A 21,370-nucleotide genomic window follows, 5' to 3' on the forward strand; every position below is an offset into this window, starting at 1 on the left:
CCCTTTAGCTCTCACTCCTGAACCGAGTACTGTCAGTGTGGGCCACCAGCGCTCTCCTCTTCACACAGGACTTTTGCTGTGTCTCCTCTAGGGAGTCCGCGCGTCACTATGGACACAGAACAAGAGAGCTGGGTGGTTCCTCCCCCAAAGAACTGCCAGTTAGAGTGAAAGATTATGGATGCAAAGGTTACCTCCTTCCTTGTTAAAATCAAGAGATCCTCCTCATTACAGTTGTTCCTGCTTTAGCCAGATCGTGGACTCCTTTGGCTTCTCTTAACAATGTTTTCCCTGCACATGGCGGCCACTGTTCATCCTTAGCTGTGACTTCCTTTCCATCAGCCTGTCTCTCTCACTTTGCTGACTCTTCCTACTGCAGTATTTTCACGTTCCAAGAGTGTCGCTATGAGTTCCTCCTCAAGAAAAACTAGTTCCGGGGTCTTCAAACCCTACGTGCAACACTCTTGAACCTAATTTTTTGCTATTCTTACAGCCATGAATTCTAAGCCCTCCATTTCTGAGATTCTGAGAAGTATAAACAAAGGAAGGGGATTGACAGCATTTCAGAATCTGAGACATCTGTGACGTTTTTCTTTTCCCAGCAAGCTCTTGTCATCCGAGACGCAGAGAAGAAGACAATTCCTTCAGAGCAGCTCGTGGTGGGGGACATAGTGGAGATTAAAGGAGGAGACCAGATTCCTGCAGACATCAGATTGCTGTGTTCTCAGGGATGCAAGGCAAGCATCTCGGGGTGCCCATAGGGGTCAACCTTGTAGCTAGTTGGCAATCTATTGACTTTGCTGATTTCGATAAATCTGGTGCTGGAAGCCCGCTCTTGAATATTTTTCAAACTTTCTCCTAGGTGGATAACTCATCTCTCACTGGAGAGTCAGAACCCCAGTCCCGGTCCTGTGACTGCACCCATGACAATCCCCTGGAAACAAAGAACATCGGTTTCTATTCTACAACCTGTCTGGAAGGTAAGTGCAGCTGACTCTAAGGGCCAGATGAACTCCTCCTTCCCTACAGATGTTTTATGTTTTTTGTCTTTTTACATACCACCTCTTGCTACAAAGCTTTCCTCACAGTAAACATGAAATGGAAGAGCCTAGAGAACTGATTTTCATTTTGTAATATCATGTGCTAATTGATCATGTAAGCCACCAAAGAGAGAACTATAAAGTAGATTGTGTTCCTCTCATAGCCAAGGACCCCTGGAATAAAATGTCTACTTCCCCTACAGGCACAGCAACTGGCATGGTCATCAACACGGGTGACCGCACTGTCATTGGACAAATTGCCTCACTGGCTTCAGGAGTTGGAAATGAGAAGACGCCCATTGCCATTGAGATCGAGCATTTTGTTCATATTGTGGCGGGAGTGGCCGTCTCCCTTGGCATTACTTTCTTCATCATCGCAGTGTCCATGAAGTATCCTGTCTTGGACTCCATCATTTTCCTCATTGGCATCATTGTAGCCAATGTGCCTGAGGGTCTCCTGGCCACTGTCACTGTGAGTCCATGCTGTTAGGTAGTCACCAACCCTTCCTGTCTGTACCTCCCTTCACATTGTTAGCACTTGATGTGTATGCTAGAGAAGCTCCCACAAGCCAACTACAAGCCTTCTCTGTCTTTAGAGTGACTTCTGCTCCACTATGAACAGCAATAGAACATTTTGAATAGATTGTTTCTTAGAGGGACAAAAGAAATTGTCATTGAAGATTCACATTTTCATTTTCAGGTGATCATCTGTAATCATGCATGTTGCTTTGCTCCTTAAGATCTAGAAAAAAATAGACTTGAACCAGCAGTAATATATTTTCTTCAGGAATCTAATGCCTTCCCCATAATTCACTGAATTAGAAATTGTTGGCAATTTCAACCTATGAATTTAGACAAAGTCTCCAAACCACATTTCCTTAATTCTCTTTTCTCTCTCAGAAGCAAAAACTGAAATTTATTTCATTTTATTCTGCAAAGAAATCCAGATCTTTCCTGCCCCTACTCAAATTCAACTTTAGACCACCCTTCATAAAGTCTCACTTAGTTAAATTCTTAAACAAAAGCCACCCTCCTCCCTAATATCTGCTGTGAAGGCTCTGTGGATAGGTGGAGGGAGAGATGTCTATTTCCAGTTATATGTGAAGGTGACCTACATAATCATTGGTCTCGTATTGTCCTGCTCAAAGACAGACAAGACATTTTTGAACTCCAGGATCTCTTCTGACTTCATGAGATTGTATCTGAATAAATTAGAGCCAAGAGAAATCTTTGAGGCCAGGGAGTTTAAAAGAGAGAGCTAAGAGTCTTTAAAATATGGAGTTTTGAAATGGATACACAAATGCTTCTTTATTACCCAAAGCAACAAGGAGCCATTTGGAGCAAATTTCTTGATATATACCAGTTAAAATCTCTCACACGCTCATCCCTACAAATGACATAGCAGATGGTTGGCCATATTATGCATGAGTACAGATCATAGCTTCCTTACCTCGATGTCATCCATGGGTCCCTCAGGATCATTTACTTTAAAAGATGAAGGGACCCAAAAAAAAGTGTTTAAAAGAAAAGAATTTTGGCTCACAAGGCTTATAAACCACTAGTTCTCTTGTTATATCTGTAGCTATACATCTGTCCTAAAATTAATTTGCTCCTAAAATTCAACCTTAGCTAAACTTAGCTATTTATATGTTACTGAAACTGAGGTTAAAAGTAGTTATTTTTCTACCTATGATTTTTAAACTTTTCCTTTATTTTGTTGTTAAAACATACACTGTTTCAATAGTTTCTACTTGTAAAAATCAGTGACCTTGATTACAGCCTTCAACTGATGTGGCCATTCTCATTCTTCTTTCCTGAATTAGTCCCCCACCTCACCTCCACCCCCAGATAAATAATTTCACAGATCCCTAAAATCCCTATTTGATCTTCCAACTAGTTGATATCATCTAGGGAGTCCTGGTATGGAACTGTAGGCTAGACACTGGACTGCTAACCATAAGGCCAGTATTTCAAAACCACTAGTCACTCCTCAAACCACTAGTCACTCCTCAGAAGGAGCTCTGGTAGCGTAGCGGTTACGAATCGGGCTGTGAACCACAAGGTCAGCAGTTCGAAACTACCAGCGGTTCCGTAGGAGAAAGATGAGGCGTTCTGCTCCCATAAAGATTTACAGCCTCAGAAACCCTGTGCAGGGTCACTATGAGTCGGAACCGCCGCCACGGCACTTAACAACAACAACAGTCACTCCTCAGAAACCCTACACAGGGTCACTATGAGTCAGAGCTGCCTCAGTGGCACTTAGTAGCAACAACAACAGGTAGATCTTAAAGAGCATAAAGATCAAAGCAGACATTCTTTACTAGTTAAATCAAACTATGGTTTGGTTGTAAGAAGACTTCAGGGGATGTTTCTAGTTTAAAGTCGAAAGATGACCTCTGGGCAATATTGCAGAGGTTCGGCCAATCACCATGGGTCCAGAAAGTCCAGGAGAATTAGAAATTCTGTTCTGCCTTTTTCCTTTTTTGATTAGGATTCTCCTATAGAATCTTTGATCAAGATTTTCAGTAAAATCTAACTATGCTTTTTTTACAAGCTTCTGTCCTCTCCCGTCTAGGTGTCGCTGTCATTGACAGCAAAACGAATGGCCAAGAAGAACTGCCTGGTGAAGAACCTGGAGGCGGTGGAGACCCTCGGCTCCACCTCCATCATCTGCTCCGACAAGACTGGGACTCTGACCCAGAACAGGATGACTGTGGCCCATCTATGGTTTGACAATCAGATCTTCATGGCCGACACAAGTGAAGACCATTCAAGTAAGTCTTGTGGACCATTCTGCCTGGTCCAGAGCTGTGGAGCTGAGTATAGGAGGTTGAATAAACATGGCAGTGTTGGTGGAGCGTGTCTGAGATTTAAGCAGATGACTATTTGATAGCACACTCCAGTCCCCACTGTCCTTTGTGTTCCAGACCAAACTTTTGACCAAAGCTCAGGAACCTGGGCCTCCTTATCCAGGATCATAACACTGTGCAATCGAGCTGAGTTCAAGCCAGGACAAGAAAGTGTTCCCATCATGAAGGTAAAACTTCTACTTAATTGTTTTTTCTTAATTTGATTTTAAATCACAGCCCAGCTTGAAGCAGTTTCCTCTGTCCTGATTTTGTGTTTGATTTAATCTCTCCAACTGAGTTAAGGGACAAAAAATAAGAGAAAGCCTGCCTCACAAAATATGAAGAAATATTCCTTCCTTCTAACTAGCTTTGAGAATTCATCAACACTGACACGATTGTTAGAATATTGATTTAGGTAGTCTTGAAAATTTTGTTTTATTCCAGAAGAGGAATGTTCCTTAAGTTATTTTCCCTCTATTAACTCCTTTACCAACCAAGTGAATGTAATCAAGGTTTCTTTACTATATATTCACTGCAGATGAAGATGTAATGGGATGGAAATTAAGCTGCTGGTCTTCAGGCATCTTCTTAATTACAATATGGCAGGTAGAGATCCAAAGGGTCCTAGTAGAATGGAATTAACAAGAAACTCCCTCTCCTCTTTCTTCTCTTTCTTTTATCCCTCTACATCCCCTCCTTTTCTTTCTCTCAGTGAATCACCGAATCTGTATTTTCCTTGCTTTTTTATTTGCCATTTGTTACACTCATTAACTCTTTCACTTTTCTTATAAATTTTGTTTGTTCTTTCTCTATAAAACAGTTTATTTATTCCCCTTTGGGCCAATCACTTCTCAATCAAGATCTCTCAGATCTTTCTCTTTAGTTCTAATTTTTTATTCAAACTCAACCTGGATCTCCGACTAACTGTATATTTTCACTAGGAAGTCCTGTCTTAAGGTTAGACGCTTAACAAATTACACTTGTCACCTTCCATTGGAACCCAACTGGCTCCAAACCAGTATCTATCTTCTCCCAAACTTTTTCTTTAACAACTTGTCTACTTGTCATGCAGGCCAAAATTGTTAGAAGTCATTTTTGTCTCTCCTCTCTTATATCTACTAAATCACCAAGTCTTACTATTTTTGCTTCAAAATGTATCTAATTTTACATTTATCACCAATATTTTGGCTATCTATCTATCTCTATATATACCCACTACCATAGAGTCAAGGAGTTCTGGTAGCATAGTGGTTACAAGTCAGGCTGCTAACCTCAAGGTCAGCAGTTTGAAACTACCAGCTGTTCCGCAGGAGAAAGATGAGGCTTTCTGCTCCCCTAAAGATTTATAGCCTCGGAAACCCTGTACAGGGTCGCTATGAGTCAGAACCGACTCCACGGCACATAACCACCACCACCACCACAGAGTCAGTGAATGTATATATACATATGTTGTTGTTAGGTTCCTTCGAGTTGGTACCGACTCATAGCGACCTTATGCACAGCAGAACGAAACACTGACCGATCCTGGGCCAACCTCACTGCTGTTGCCACGCTTGAGTCCATTGATGCTGCCACTTGGCCAATCCATCTCGTTGGGGGTCTTCCTCTTTTTCTCTGACCCTCCATCTTACCAAATATGATATCCTTCTCCAGTGACTGGTCCCTCCTGACAATATGTCCGAAGTATGAGAAACAAAGTTTGGCCATCAACAGAAAAAGAGGAAGACCCCCACCCCCCTCACCCCAGGGAGATGGATTGGCAAAGTAGCAGCAGCAGTGGGCTCAAGCGTGGCAACAATTATGAGGTTGGCCCAGGACCGGGCAGTGTTTCATTCTGACGTGCATAGGGTCACTATGAGTCGGTACCAACTCGATGGCTCCTAACAACAACAGCAAGCATAGAGTCAATTCTGACTCATAGTAACCCTGTATAGGGTCTGTTGTTGTTAAGTGCCAAAGAGGTATTTTCAACCCATAGCAACACTGTATAGGCTTTCTGAGAAGCAGCTGGTGGGTTTGAACCTCCAACATTGTGATCAAACCAACGTTGTAGTCCATTGTATTATCCTGCAGCACCATACCAAGACTCCATATAGGGTAAACTCTGTATAGGATTTATGAGTCTGTGAATCTGTACAGGGGCTGACAGCCTCATTTTTCTCCCACAGAGCAACTGGTGGGTTTGAACCACCAACCTTGCTGTCAGTAGCCCAACACCTAACCCACAGCGCCACCAGGGCTTCTTCTAAATAACTACAATGGTGGTGGCCGTGTGCCATCAAGTCAGTCTGACTCACAGAAACCCAGAATAGCGTATTTGAGGCTGTAAAACTTTACAGGAGCAGAAAGCTCCATCATTCTCCCGCATAGTGACTTTTAGATTGGAATTGTTGATCTTATAGTCAACTCATAGTCCACCATGCTTCCAGGGTTCCTTTCTAAATAACTATAACAACCCTCTTGATTCTAGTTTAGCCCTCTTCCAGTCTGTCTTGCATGCCATTAATTTTTCTTAAATATAGCTTTTGATTGTCTCCTGACTTTGCTGGAAAGCTTTCAGTACTTCGTTATTTTCTGTTTCTTGAGTTTAAAGCTCAGCTTGCCTTTCATGGCAGGCCGTAATCTTACCATACCTCCATGTCCATCTTTACCCAGGTAAAGTTAGTTGTCTAGTGCTGATCTAACAGAAATTCCACAAGTGGATGACTTGAACAAGCAAATGTATTCTCTCACCGTCTAGGAGGCTAGGAGTTCCAGGTTAGGGTACCAGCTCCAGAAGAAGGCTTTCTCTCTCTCTCTGTTGGCTCTGCGGGAAGGCCTTGTCTCTTTTAAGCATACATTGGTTTGGCATCTATTGGAGAGCTCCATGTATCTTGACATCAGTTTTCCTCTGGGTCTAAGAGTTTCACAGCACAGAAACCTTGGGCCCAATGGATGTATTCCACTCCCAGCTCTTCTTTCTTGTTGGTACTGAGGTCCCTCTCTCTGTGCATCCTTGTTTAATCTCTTTTATATCTCAAAAGAGGTTGACTCAAGATACAGCCTAATCCTAAAGATTGTGTCCTGCCTCATTAGCATAATTCTTAGAAGACACACTGATTCATGTGCTAAAGACAGGTTGATTCATTGAAAATAATCATGACATAACCAGGTGGTATACTGCAAAGATGTATTTCTTTTAATTCCCAGAAAGTTGTGGTTGGAGATGCCTCAGAAACTGCCCTCTTGAAATTCTCAGAAGTCATTTTGGGAGATGTGATGGAAATTAGAAAAAGAAATCGTAAAATAGCAGAAATCCCCTTTAACTCCACCAACAAATTTCAGGTGAGTTTTTCCTCACAACTGGAAATGTTTGTTATTAGTGGAATGGTGTTTATATTTGTATATATTCTTTGTGAAGTGCATAGTTTGAATGATGTCTAACTTCAAAAACTGGCCATCTGGTAAACCCAAATCAAGTTTCTCTCACTGGCTTCTTGCTTTCCCTGAAATAGTATGAGCAGAAAAGAAACGTGAAGAAAATAAAAATGAAGGCCTGATTGCTCCCATGCATGTCCCCTCTATCTTACAAACGCATACACACATGCATACAGTGTTGTTGTTGTTGTTGTTGTTGTTATGTGCCATCAAATCAGTTCCAACTCATAGCGACCCTGTATAGAGTTTCCAAGGAGTGACATGTGGGTTTGGACCATCGACCTTACAGTTCCAGTGCTTATCCTGCAGCACCACATGAGGACTGTACAGTAGTTCCCCCTTATTTGTGATTTTGCTTTCTACAGTTTCAGTTACCCAGGATCAAACCCAGAAAATGTTAAATGAATAGCATGAGGATATCTCTTGCCATCCCTTTGTCCAGCAAATATATACTACTGAATATACTACCTTCCCATTAGTCATTATTGTGCCAAATTTATAAATTAAGCCTTATCATAGATACATATGTATAGAACAAACATACTGCATAAGAGTTTAATGCTATCCAAGGCTTCAGGATCCACTGAAGGTCTTGGAACTGCAATGGAGACTACTGTAGATACCTCCACACGTACACATAAGAAAAGCAAGTCTGTTGCTTTTTAGAGTCAGCTCCAAGTTATGACACGACTCCATGTGCTACACAGGGTTTTCAAAAGATGGTTTTTCAGAAGTTGTTGTTGTTATTGTTAGGTGCCATTGAGTTGGCACCAACTCATAGCGATCCTGTGCACGGCAGACCGAAACACTGCCCGATCCTGGGCCAACTTCATTACTGTTGCCACACTTGAGTCCATCAATGCTGCCACCTGGCCAATCCATCTTGTTGGGGACCTTCCTCTTTTTCTCTGACCCTCCACCTTACCAAACATGATATCCTTCTCCAGCAACTGGTCCCTCCTGACAATATGTCCAAAGTATGAGAGACAAAGTTTGGCCATCTTGGCCTCCAAGGAGTACTCTGGCTGCACTTCTTCCAAAATGGATCTGTTGATTCTTTTAGATCACCTTATTTACAAGGTGCTTCTCGGTGGACTTTATGTTAGCAGTAGAGCACACTGACCCTTTACACTATCAAAGACTTCCATACACACACACACACACACACACACACACACACACACACCATACACCTAGTCTCAGATTAGGCCTTATGTTTCTTCTAGTGAGTAAAATGCTAGTGAGAGATCTTGACTTTAAAGTAACTTTCGTAGAAGCGGAAGGCAACAGCCTAAATTAAAGGGAAGGAGGTCAGAGGGGAGAGCCAGCTTTTATTGCACACCTAGTATGTGTCAGGCACCTCACATACATTAGCATGTTTGATCCTCTAGGGTAGTACTAATCGATCCCAGTTTACAAATAAGAAAACAGGCCCTTAAAGTGTGTTGACTTGCATCTCTAAGTGACGCAACCAATTTTCATAACAAGTCGGCTTGACACCAAAGTCACGTTTTTCTGCCACAACACAAAGGCAGACAATTTAATTCTGATCCGTGATTGTAAGCCTTGCCTTTTGTAAAAACAAGTGACTAGCTCTCAGATGACTAACTGCTTTCTGGTCCATCCTGTAAGCAGTTGATGGGGACCTCCTTTCTACCCATTGGGCAGGAAGAAAATAACTGACCTTGTCTATCTAGTGGTCTTCGCTCACTCCAGGGGGCCAACCCCATCTTCCTCTTCTCAACAGAAGTGACTGTTTGTAGCCCAAGATACTGCTGCAGGTGGGAGTTTCCTTATAATCCAAAACTGAGAGCAGGGGATTATGACTTGGGCTTGGTATAGCAGTATAGCATTCGAATACAATACCATGGTTTTGTAAAGTTTCTGGCTAGAGCGTAGGGTTGTTTTTGTTATTGTTTATGGGTTGTTGCCATTGACTCACGGTGATGCCATGTGACAGATTACAACTACTCCATGAAGGTTTCTAGTTGATAATCTTTCAGAAGTAGATTACCAGTCTTTTTTTTTTTTCATGGAGCCACTGGGTGGTTCAAATTGCCGGCCTTTCAGTTAGCAGTTGAATGCTTAACCACCAAGACTCTTTTCCCTGTGGGTAATGGGCCAGTAAAGACTCACATATACTTCAATAGGCAACTAACAAAAATTTATGATGTGAAATATTAAAGCCAGGAAATCACCAATTAAACCTAAGAGAAAATAGAATGAGTGTTGGTGTCAAGTGCTGTTGAGTCAATTCTGACACATAGTGACGCTGTATAGGGTTTCTGAGGAGCTGCTGAGGGTTTTGAACTGCTGACCTGGGGTTCACAATTGAATACATATCCTATAGCAGCACACCAGGTGTCCAAAGAATGAGTAGCAAACCTAAGACAGCAATAGTTAGTACTAGTTATTATGTGCTAAGCATCTACATGTGTTAAATTATTGAACTCTCACAAACTCTGTGGACTAGGTACTATGATTCTGCCCTCCTGCAGATGAGGAAAAGGGAGTAGTACAGAGTGTATCACACAGCCTGTGTGGCACTGTAGGAGAAGTAGTAGACTGCTAACTGCAACGTCAGTGGTTCAAACACACCAGCTGCTCCTCAGAAACCCTATACAGAGTCACTATGAGTCAGACCCAACTCCACAGCACTTACCAGAAACAATGGCAAGGGTTAGAGCTAGGATTCAAACCAAGTAGTTCATGCTTTTGTGGACTATGAGAGAGTATCTTTCAAGATTCAGAGTTCTAAGGAGGCTTCATTTTACCACAGTGAAGGAGAAATGAGACAACAAGCTGACTCCAGGAGACCTTTCTCACGTACTGAAAGTCAGCGGGAAAAGTAGGCCAGACAGAGTTGGGACTCAACAGGAGAGAAGTCACAGCAACTCTGTAGATGCTACTAGAACCATACAAAGACACCACAAAAGCACAAAACTCCACCCTAAACTAAGAACTATGTTGTTGTTGCTGTTGTTACGTGCCATCGAATCAGTTCCTACTCATACTGAGGAGTGGCTTGTGGGTTTGAACTGCCAACCTTGAGGTAAACAAAGAACTGTAGAGACCATTACATATTCTTTGCTATGTCTTTCAACTGAAGGAAGAATGGTGAAAGTCTATGTCTTTGGAACTTCGTAATATTCCCCAAACTGAGATTAGTCAATAAAAACACTTTCAGTAGTTTATGGCAAATTGGAAAATTAGGACAATGTGATAAGTTTTATATAAGGATGAATTTATTACATTTAAAAGCTTCTCCTTTATGGTATTCATGATTAAGGACAGGGACTCTAGATCCTGGTAACCTGGGTTCAAATCCAGGTTCAGCACCTACTGGCTGTGTGAGCAAATTGATTAATTTCTCTGTGCTTCCATTTCCTTATTTGCAAAAGGGAATAATAAGAGTATCCACTGCCTTAGGGTTGTTTTTAGTATTAAATGAGTGCATATATGAATCACTTAGAACAGAGCCTTGTATGCAGTATGCAGTGTAAAAACGTCTACTATTCCTATTCCAATATTTTACATTTTAAAATGTACTATCTGGCTAAGAGCTGCCTCCTCAAAGTAGAGTTGACCGTCATGACGCGAATGGAGTAAAGCCCGAAGGAGCAAAGCCTGTGGGACCTTCATTTGCTGATGGGGCACAACTCAAAAGGAAGAGAAACAGTTGTAAACATCCATTAATAATAAGAACATGGAAAGCATGGCAACAATTGTGAGGTTGGCTCAGGATTGGGCAGTGTTTCATTCTGTTGTGCATAGGGTTGCTATGAGTTGGTACCGACTCGATGGCACCTAACAACAACATCTTTTAGAAAATAACAGTGATGATAAGATGGCAGTTGTTTTGTTTATTCAGTATTTTACTTGTCCATAAAAAAGCTGGCAACACTATTATGTTGACCCTCTATTACTATATATATGTATTTTTTTAAATTTATCTCTGGTCTCCAAAAATCCAATACTTACTGATTTAAAATTAACTGATGGACCCAAAATGGTAGATTTTTTTTCTTCATAATTGACTTCAAAACACTTCAGCTTCCTGAAATTTCTGTTGAGTGCTCAGAAGATTACCTGGTATAGAATAAGGGTTATGTGATGGTTAGCACTTTTTTTTTTTTTTGACAATTTTTATAATCTTACTAGGATAAATCTAGAAATAGAATTGCTCAGTCAAACGATGTTCATGCTAAGCTTGTAACAGCTACTACTAACTGTCCTCCAGAAAGGTGGTGCATGAGAGTGTCCACTTCCTGACACTCCGCCACTTTCTTGGACATCAGGGCAATAAAACTGGATCAGTTCCGAGATGGAGAGACGCAGGGGATTCCTGCTGATCTCGTGCTGGCCTGAGCTCAGAGTAGTTGTGTCTGAAAAAAATGATGCTCCTAACGGGGGTAGACACAAGAGGTGAGATGTGGACTTACACTCATAAATGGCCCCTGTGGCCTTCTCTAAAGCAACCACTTTCTGCTAGACAAAAAAAGCTACACTTATTTTGGTTTCAAACTCAGGGTGCGTCTCTGGGCTGGGGCTAAGTCTCGATCTCTTGGGCAAAAGACAAAGAGGCTAGAACAGCCTGGGGATGTCACGATCCTCCTTCCTTCGTCACATTTCAAGGACAAGTAGAACAAGAGGAAGGGATGCTCTTCACCTCCCTGTCGTGTCCATTAGAAGGCCTATACAGGTCATGCCCTAGTCATGAAGATGGAATCAGTAGTAGATCACGTGCTGTGTGGGCCATGCTCAGTTATTTCTCTCCTCCCAGCTCTCCATCCATGAGACGGATGACCCCAGTGACAAACGCTTCCTCCTGGTGATGAAAGGAGCCCCGGAGAGGATCCTCGAGAAGTGCAGCAGCATCCTGATCAATGGCCAAGAGCAGCCCCTGGACGACAGCACGGCCGAGGCCTTCCACACGGCCTACATGGAGCTCGGGGGCCTGGGCGAGCGTGTTCTGGGTGAGCTCTTTGGAGGAGAACTCTTATCCATCACCTGATAGATGCCAGGTCCTGAGTCTGGGTTGGGATCCAGGAAGAGGCAGGCATCGTTGAGTAATGTCTGATTTAATAAAGCATCCACATGAATAATACTAAGAAGAATACAATGAACATGATGGTAAACATGCAACAAAATGTAAATGACAGTAGAGAGAAAGGTGGGGTCACTTCCAATAAGTTAAAATCAGGGAAGATTTTATGGAGAGAGTTGCATGCTAATCTGGTCCTTGGATGACAGATAACACTTTGAAAGGAGGTGAAGAAAGTACTCAAGGAAGAGAGAACAACTTGAACCGAATCAACCTGCTCCAACCGCAGTGTTCCATCAAGTCTCTTCCGACTGGTAGCACCCCTGTATAGGGCTTCCCAAGCTGTAAATCTTCATGGGAGCAGAAAGCCTCATGTTTCTCCTATGGAGTGAGTGGTGGATTCAAACTGCTGGCTTTGCAGTAAACAGTCCAATGTGTAACCCAGTACGCTATCAAAGCTCCTTAAAGAAAGGCAGTGCTGGTGGTAGTTGTGTGCCATTGAGTCGATTCTGACTCATGGCGACTTTGTACAGAGTTTCCAAGGCTATAAATCTTTATGGGAGCAGGAAACCTCATCTTTCTTCCATGGAGTAAATAGCACATTCAAAATGCTGACCTTGCAGTTAGCCGTCCAGTTTCAATCTACAATGCTACCAGGGTTCCTTAAATAAAGGTTTGTTGTTAAGTTGTTAAGTGCCATTGAGTAGATTCCAATTCATAGTAACCCTGGATAGGGTTTCCAAGGAGCGGCTGGTGGATTTGAACCACTGACCTTGCAGTTCAAACTGACCTTGAGGTCCAGTGCTTACTCTATAGTGCCACACCAGAACTCCTAAATAAAAGTTGTTGTTAGGCGCAGTTGAGTAGGTTCCAACCCTGTATAGGGTTTCTGAGGCATTGCTGCTAAGCTTGAACCACCAGCCTTACGGTTCTTTGCAGTCCAGAGCATTAACCCGCAACACCACACCAGGACTCCTAAAGAAAGGTGGTGGTGGTTATGTGCCATGGAGCCTGTTCTGACTCATAGCAACCCTGCATGCAGTTTCCGAGGCTGTGCATCTTTACAGGAGCAGAAAGCTTCATCTTGCTCATGGGGAACAGCTGGGAGTGTCAGACTGCTGTCATTGAATTAGCAGCCCAACTTGTAACCACTGTGCTACCGTTAAGGGACAGGGGGAAAAAAAAAAAGAAACATGGCAAACGTTTTTGAGACAGCCTACTAGTGCTGAGTGTTGTAGGAGGCACAAGGTAGCATAAGATATAGACTATAATGCTAGACTGAATGCGTGGGTGACGAACCACGGTTTCATTCTGCCGTTAGTGGAGAGCTGTTGGCAGCTTTGCATGAGGAGTATGAGCTAATCAAAGTTTCAGTGTATTCTTAAGGCTAATGCAAGTAAGATGGGTTAGCAGGGAGAGGAGAGATGTAGGTCTAAGTAGGAGGCTGCTGTTGTGGTTATGTGCCGTGGAGTCGGTTCCGACTCAGAGCGACCCTGTACAGGGTTTCCGAGGCTGTAAATCTTTACGGGAGCAGAAAGCCTCATCTTTCTCCCGCAGAACAGCTGGTAGTTTCGAACTGCTGACCTTGCGGTTCGCAGCCCTATTCATAACCACTATGCTACCAGAGGTAGCTGCTCTCTTTCAGGTAAAAGGGATGGGAATTTGCCCCAAGGCAATGGGAATGTGAAGGAGAAGGTAGATGCCCAAGACTGCGTGGATGGATACTGATTGGTAAGATTTAGCAGCTCAGTATAGGAGAAAAGTACATTAAAAAAAAAAAGAGTTTACATGATTAGTGAAAAAAAGTAATGCCAGTAACTGAGATAGGGAATGTTGGGAGGAACTTCAAATACCATCATTGTAGAGGAGCTTATTTATGGTTATTTAAGGTGTTAGGGGACATCATGTTCCCTTGTGAGAATCCTGGGCTGATCAAAGAACACCTGCTCAAAACAACAGAATGATAAATTCAAGGTAATAGAAATTAATGATTGGTGATAAGGGTCATTAAACATTAAAGTTCTTGCCAATAGAGATGTTGGAATCTGTGGAATGTGTTTCTAAATGCTGCTTGCGTTTGTAGAATAGATGAAATCTATAAATGAGATGATAATGTTTTTGCATGCTCGAACTACTCCACAAGACTGGGTAATCTTTTCGACACAGGACTGATATCCATCTGTCTAGAGTAGCTCTAGGGATCACTTCTTTTTGCCTCTCAAAGTCTGTACTTTATTGAAATTTGTGAAGTAGTCAGCCACATTGAGAATAAATTTAATATGAAAGCTACTGAAAAGATCATGAGATCTTAGAAGTCCCACCAGACACAGAGAAATCCTTTCTACCTCATCTTGTGAGACATTAACACCTTACAGAGAAATAAATAGCCCTACCCCATCCTGGAGTCCTGGTGTGGTGCTGTGGGTTAATGTGGTGGACTTCCATCCACAAGGTCAGCAGTTCAAATCCACCAGCTTCTCCTTAGTAACCTTAAGACAGAGTCGCAATGATTCAGAACTGAGTCGATAGCAGTTAACAACAATAACACCCCATCCCTAGGGATTCTTGGTTTGGTGATGTAGGATAAGTACTGGACTACTAACCATAAAGTTGGCAGTTCAAATCCACCAGCCACTCCTCGGAAACCCTATACAGAGATGCTGTGAGTTGAACTGACTCAGTGGCACTTACCAACCATGATCCCATTCCTACTAGACTTTCTTTTATGCTTATCTTGCTTAAACACTGAGCTTCATTCTAGTCCCCTGATAACCTCAGGTCTTTTCCCAATTTTGTACAGTAAAGTGTACTCTTTTCTCTACCTAAAATGGCCTTCCCATCCCTAATCCTGTCTTCTGCCCCTGAAAAACATCTACTCTTCTCTCAGGATCCAGCTCAAATGTTACTTCCTTTGTAAAGTCTGCCTGACTCCCCAGGTAGCTATGGTGTCGCTATATTCTAGAACATTGACTATGCTTTACTATACTCAATGTCTTTATCTCCCTGCCCACCAAAGTCAGAAGTAAAGACTTGGTCTTTGTATTCCTAGACCATGACTTGGAGCTGACAGGGCTCACAGTAAATGAGTTTGTGATTAAATATGACTTTTCTTAAGCCATGCATTATAAAATTAATGGAATTAAACAATTCTGGTGTACCATATTCCAAATAATAACTCTGTTTACCGTAATAGTAAAAATTTAAAGGACTGTGAGTGTATCAAAATGATCTCCCCCTTTCTTTTGTCATGTCTTGTCCTTGTTTCATTAACTCCCAAATTCATGGCCATTCCAGGTTTCTGTCATCTCTACCTGCCAGCAGATGAGTTCCCAGAAACCTATTCATTTGACATAGACACCATGAACTTTCCCACTTCCAACCTCTGCTTTGTGGGGCTCTTGTCGATGATCGATCCTCCTCGATCCACTGTACCTGATGCTGTTACCAAATGCCGGAGTGCTGGGATCAAGGTGGGAGTTATTTTCCCGAATCAAGAAGTCCCCCATACATGTTGTATCTCTGTCTAAGAACTTGTGTCTGTGTTTAGATATCTTTATTTAAATATCATAATTCTCTTTATCTCTACTTTCACTTACTTAGGAATTTAGAAAGTGTCCCATAAAAACAAAACGATTGTGTCTGTGTTAAATAACCCACAATAGTCATTGCAGTGAGGAGAAAGCTGTTTCCCTGTGCCATGGACAATTAACTGATCAGCATGGTGGACAATTAATGGTTTTATTGCTTATCTTGAGGTCCAGCCTCCAAAATCATGATATGTAAACCAAAACTGATTCAGTTACTGTGTAATATCAAGACTATTGAGGAAATATGGGGCTGCTCCAAGTAGACATCTCTCAACCCCTTTATAAATAAAGAGCTAGGAAAGCACTACTCTGATGTCAGAGAAGGAAATGTACCAAACTCTGGAGCAAGGGTTGATCCAATAGGCTCAGTGTATCCTAGAAAGATAGTTATGTCGTAAATCAAGAACTACATACAAGGGCCTTGTATGTATCCAATAGGCTCAGTGTATCCTAGAAAGATAGTTATGTCATAAATCAAGAACTACATACAAGGGAAACCCATAATCATCACAAGCCATGTTTTCTCAGGTCTTGGTAGGATATGCAAAATCTGCTTACTGTCACTGCCCTATTCCTCATTGTCCATATTTCTTTCTCATTGCACTCTAGGTCATTATGGTGACAGGTGACCATCCCATCACAGCCAAAGCTATTGCCAGGAGTGTAGGTATCATTTCAGCCAACAGCGAGACCGTGGAAGACATTGCAAAACGCCTCAACATTGCTGTGGAGCAAGTTAACAAATGGTAAGCACAGAACCAGCAGAACAGAAACTCGAGTTCTTATACATGGGGACCTGTTGGTGCTAAAGAGCTGTGTGTTTTGGAACAAATCACTTTTTGGCAAAACACTAGACTGATTTGCTCTGTAATTCACATATCTATTCATTCATTCATAACTTTACTAATTACCTACTATGTGCCGGGTACTGTATTGACACTCATGAATATTATCTCTTAGGTCTAAATTTCAAAATCCAATGAAGTAGATCTGAAAACCTGTACCCAATTTAGAGTGAACAAAGCAGAAACAAAGAGTTTATATGAAATTACTTGGCATTAAACTAGTTGTATAGTCAAGACTGTTAAGAACCCATCAGATTTCATGTCATGCCCTAGTGAGCAACTTGGGTATTACCTATTCAGTTGGCTTCATAATGTGCACCTATATAAACATGTTCCTCATTGATTTTCATTTGATCATAAATAGAATGGATGCTTCCTAAGCAAAGTTTTCTTTGTTTTTCCTAATTATTTTAAAAGTGCCCGTCCTTTTACCTTTTTATCTATCCATTCATCCACTTATTTATTAATTCTTCTAATAATTATTTGATGAGTGCCAACCATATGGCAGACACTGTGCTGAAACATTGGAGGTATAATAGCAAATGGTACCAACACTCTCTGCCCTGGGGGAGCTTTCAATCTTGCCAGGGAGACAGGAAAAAACAATGGATTGTGGTATGGTCAGTATAATGCAGGAGATAAGAAGGACAGAGTGGGCTGGAAGTGGAAGACTAGGCTTGACTGAGGTGGTCACAAGGGGGCTTCCAGGATATGGTGTTCATAATCTGCATTCCTCAAAGACTCCAAATCCTCAAATTAAAAAAAATATGTATTGTTGGCTTTGTTATACTTTCATGCTTGGCTTGGCAGGAAAGACCAATGAACTTCTAATTTACCCAAACATTCGTGTGTGTGTGTGTGTATATATATGTAATTTTTTTTCCCTTTTCTTAATGTTCTTCCAAATCTTTTTTTTACCCCAAATGTAACTTTTTGTGATTTATATAAACATTTACAGAGCAAATTAATTTTCTATTCAATAATTCACACACATTTTGATTTTTGATCATGATTGCAACCCCCACAGTGTGTAACCTTCTTCCCACTTCCTCCCTGTGTCCACTGTTTGAATGTGTCCACTTCTTAGCCCTTCCTGCCTTCAGAGCTTTACCCCTGGGCTCATGCTGCTTTTTGAACTTGTATGGTTGTTATGCGCCGTGGAGTCGCTTCCGACTCATAGCGACCCTGCATAGGGTTTCCAAGGCTATAAATCTTTACAGGAGCACAGAGCCTCATCTTTCTCCTGCCAAACGGCTGGTAGTTTCGAGCTGCTGACCTTGAGGTTAGCAGCCCAACTCATAACCACTAAGCTATCAGAGCTTCTATGGTAGATTGCTTTTACGCGTGCATGCCTCCTTGTTGTTGTTCACCTTATTATGTTGGTCAGTTATTTGGCTGAAAGCTGAGTGCAGATGTGAGTTCAGCGCCAGACCTGAAGGGTGGCCAAGGGCCATATAATCTCAGTGGTTTTATTAGACCAGGAGCTCTGGTAGCGTAGTGGTTACGAATCAGGCTGCGAACTCCACAGTCAGCAGTTCAAAACTACCAGCTGCTCCATGGAAGAAAGATGAAGCTTTCTGCTCCCATAAAGATTTACAGCCTCGGAAACCCTGTGCAGGCTCACTATGGGTTGGAACCAACTTGACGGCACTTAACAACAACAACAACATCAGACCAGGAAGCCTGGTCTTTTTTATGATTTTGAGGTTTTTCCCACATTTTTCTCCCATTCTCTCCAGGACCTTCTAATGCGATCCCTTTCAGAGCAGTTTGTGGTAGGAGCTGGACACTTACTTCTGGCCTTTCAGAGCAGTTGGTAGTAGGAGCTGGACACTTACTTCTGGCCTTTCAGAGCAGTTGGTAGTAGGAGCTGGACACTTACTTCTGGCCTTTCAGAGCAGTTGGTGGTAGGAGCTGGACACTTACTTCTGGCCTTTCAGAGCACTTGATAGTAGGAGCTGGACATTTACTTCTGACCTCAGGGTCAAGGAGGCTGGGGTTCATGTGCTACATTAGTCCTTTGGACAAGTTATTTCCTTCTGTCTTTGATTCTTCACTCTTCTCTACTCTAAACAGGGATTGATGACTCAGCACAGACTTTAAGACCCCAATTGCTACTCATCAAAGTAGAATGTAGAACACTGTCTTTGTGGACTATACTATGTCATGCCAATTGAATTTGGTGTCCTCTGAGACTAAGGTCCTGGACCCCCAGGCCCATACATTCCCTTAAGGTATTTGGTTATGGCTAAGAGGTTTCCATAACTTTGCCACCTGTGTTGTTGTTGTTAGGTGGCATCGAGTTAGTACTGACTCATAGCAACCCTATGTACAGCAGAGCGAAACACTACCTGATCCTGGGCCAACCTCACTACTGTTGCCACACTTGAGTCCACCAATGCTGCCACCTGGCCAATCCATCTCGTTGGGGGTCTTCTTCTTTTTCTCTGACCCTCCACCTTACCAAACATGATATCCTTCTCCAGCGACTGGTCCCTCCTGACAATATGTCCCAAGTATGAGAGATGAAGTTTGGTCATCTTGGCCTCCAAGGAGCACTCTGGCTGCACTTCTTCCAAAACGGATCTATTGGTTCTTTTGGCAGCCCATGGCACTTTCAATATTCTCCTCCAACACCATGACTCAAAAGCATCAATTCTCTATGGTCTTCCTTATTCACTGTCCAGCTTTCACATGTATATGAGGTTATTGAAAATACCATGGCTTGGGTACACGCTACTATATTCATGGATATATTTTCAGACTGTATAAATACTTATGTAGAAATATCCCCTGGTAGACACTTTTATGTTCTTTAGGAATATAGATATGTCAAACAGTAAATTATTACTAGGACAAATGACCAAGTAAGGAAAGCAAACAGAATTATAACCCCTGGGTACAGCAACAGTGTCAAAAGTCTGAGTGTCTCCAAAACGCCTTTGTATAAATTAATAATTACTAAGCCAGATTTGGGATTTTTTGTTTACTTGTTTGGTTTTAAAAAATAATAAGAATATGATTTTCATTGAAGTCGCAATACTGAACAGAAGACTTATGTGAATACCTTCATGAAAGTTTTTATTTAATCACGTTACATGATTGGCTTCATGATGGTATAGTATTTCAGCAACTATAGCGAGAACAGAAACATCTTTTCATTTTTATCTTACATATATATTTGCCAGCAGTTAGAAAGGCCTCTATAGTTGTGAAATCCAGTATTTCGCACTAAGTGGAAGAAGTAGGCTATAAATCTCAGTATTTACCAAAATGCAAAGAAAAAGGCACATAAGGTTTTGCACCTGCAATGTTTAAGGTGAGATTTGATGTCACTTCCTTGCTATAACTCATCAGAGGCTCTAAAACCTAGAGCACGAGCCAAGCAAAGGTCATTCGTTCCTTGTAAAGGGAGAAAGACAGGTGTCGCACTGTGGGTTAAAGTGCTGAACTGCAAAATCGGTTTGAACCACAAAGTCAGAGGTTCAAGCTCACCAGCTGCTCTTCAGAAACCGTATACAGGGTTGCTATGGGTCGGAGCCAACTCAATGGCACTTAACAACAGGGCAACAGAGGGCTTTGAGGGTCTCAGAATTGAGATCTAAGGGGAGAAAAAATTCAATCCCATAAACTTCACTTGGCATGGGAGGTTACATGCACATGACCTTGGGGTCCAAGCTGGGGTTGTGGGTTGTTTTTTTTCTGGAAGTTTCTCATGAGTTATAGCAAGGAAGTGACATCAATCTGCCTAATATGTAGTCCCTGGAGCCATACATTTATGTTTCAATAGGCAATATTCTTGTTCAAATAAGACCTCAATAAATTTTTCTTCCCTTATAGCACATTACATATAGTAGACATTCTGTAAATACCAAATGACTACCAACACCAGAAAAGAATTATCTATGCCAAAGGGCATACACTGTATTCTAAGACCCAAAACAAATTAACAGGCAGTTTTTCCCCCAACAATTTATTATGACATGTTTCAAGCATACAGCAAAGTTCAAAATATTTTACAGTGGACAGTTGTTTGCCCACTACCTACATGTTGCTGTTAATATTCTTCAAAAGGCAGTTTTTACCACCTTTTACTTGCTATGTAAAGCGTTGCCCAGGAGGTACCACCTCCTCACCCATTCTTATAATGAAGAGGCTGTATGGCATTTGATTCCCATTGTTACATGGGTATAATACCAAGAAATGACTCAACTTTGAAGCCTCAGCTTACTGTTTTGAGTTGTCCTCAATACATATAGCCACTGTTCGCTCACCTATTAAGGGCTGAAGACATTTGATGCAGGCACCATCCCAGTGGTTTCTGCCCACAACAATGCTTCAACTTCAGATCTGCTCTGAGGTCTCACCTCATCTCTCCTGGCCCTTCTAGGGATGCTAAAGCTGCCGTGGTGACAGGCATGGAGCTGAAGGACATGAACCAAGAACAACTAGACGAGATCTTAGCCAACCATTCAGAAATTGTCTTTGCCCGGACGTCCCCACAGCAGAAGCTGACTATCGTGGAGGGCTGTCAGAGACTGGTGAGTGGACGGCACCACAACCAGAGGGTCCAGGCCCCTGTCAGCAGGTG

General features: G+C 42.1%; 1 protein-coding gene across 1 annotated transcript in view; it reads left to right on the plus strand.

Annotated features, from left to right (window-relative positions):
* The window catches only part of LOC102812327 (potassium-transporting ATPase alpha chain 2-like), a 34,804-nt gene that overhangs the window by 8,232 nt on the left and 5,202 nt on the right, over positions 1-21,370 (plus strand). The window contains exons 5-14 of the mRNA XM_006831975.1: positions 600-734; positions 860-977; positions 1,241-1,509; positions 3,613-3,811; positions 3,965-4,074; positions 7,076-7,210; positions 12,087-12,279; positions 15,642-15,817; positions 16,544-16,680; positions 21,170-21,320. Of these exons, the coding sequence (XP_006832038.1) occupies positions 600-734; positions 860-977; positions 1,241-1,509; positions 3,613-3,811; positions 3,965-4,074; positions 7,076-7,210; positions 12,087-12,279; positions 15,642-15,817; positions 16,544-16,680; positions 21,170-21,320 (1,623 nt within the window). The remainder of the gene's footprint in view (positions 1-599; positions 735-859; positions 978-1,240; positions 1,510-3,612; positions 3,812-3,964; positions 4,075-7,075; positions 7,211-12,086; positions 12,280-15,641; positions 15,818-16,543; positions 16,681-21,169; positions 21,321-21,370) is intronic.

This window comes from Chrysochloris asiatica, unplaced genomic scaffold (assembly GCF_000296735.1).
Source record: "Chrysochloris asiatica unplaced genomic scaffold, ChrAsi1.0 scaffold00005, whole genome shotgun sequence".
Lineage (NCBI taxonomy): Eukaryota > Metazoa > Chordata > Mammalia > Afrosoricida > Chrysochloridae > Chrysochloris > Chrysochloris asiatica.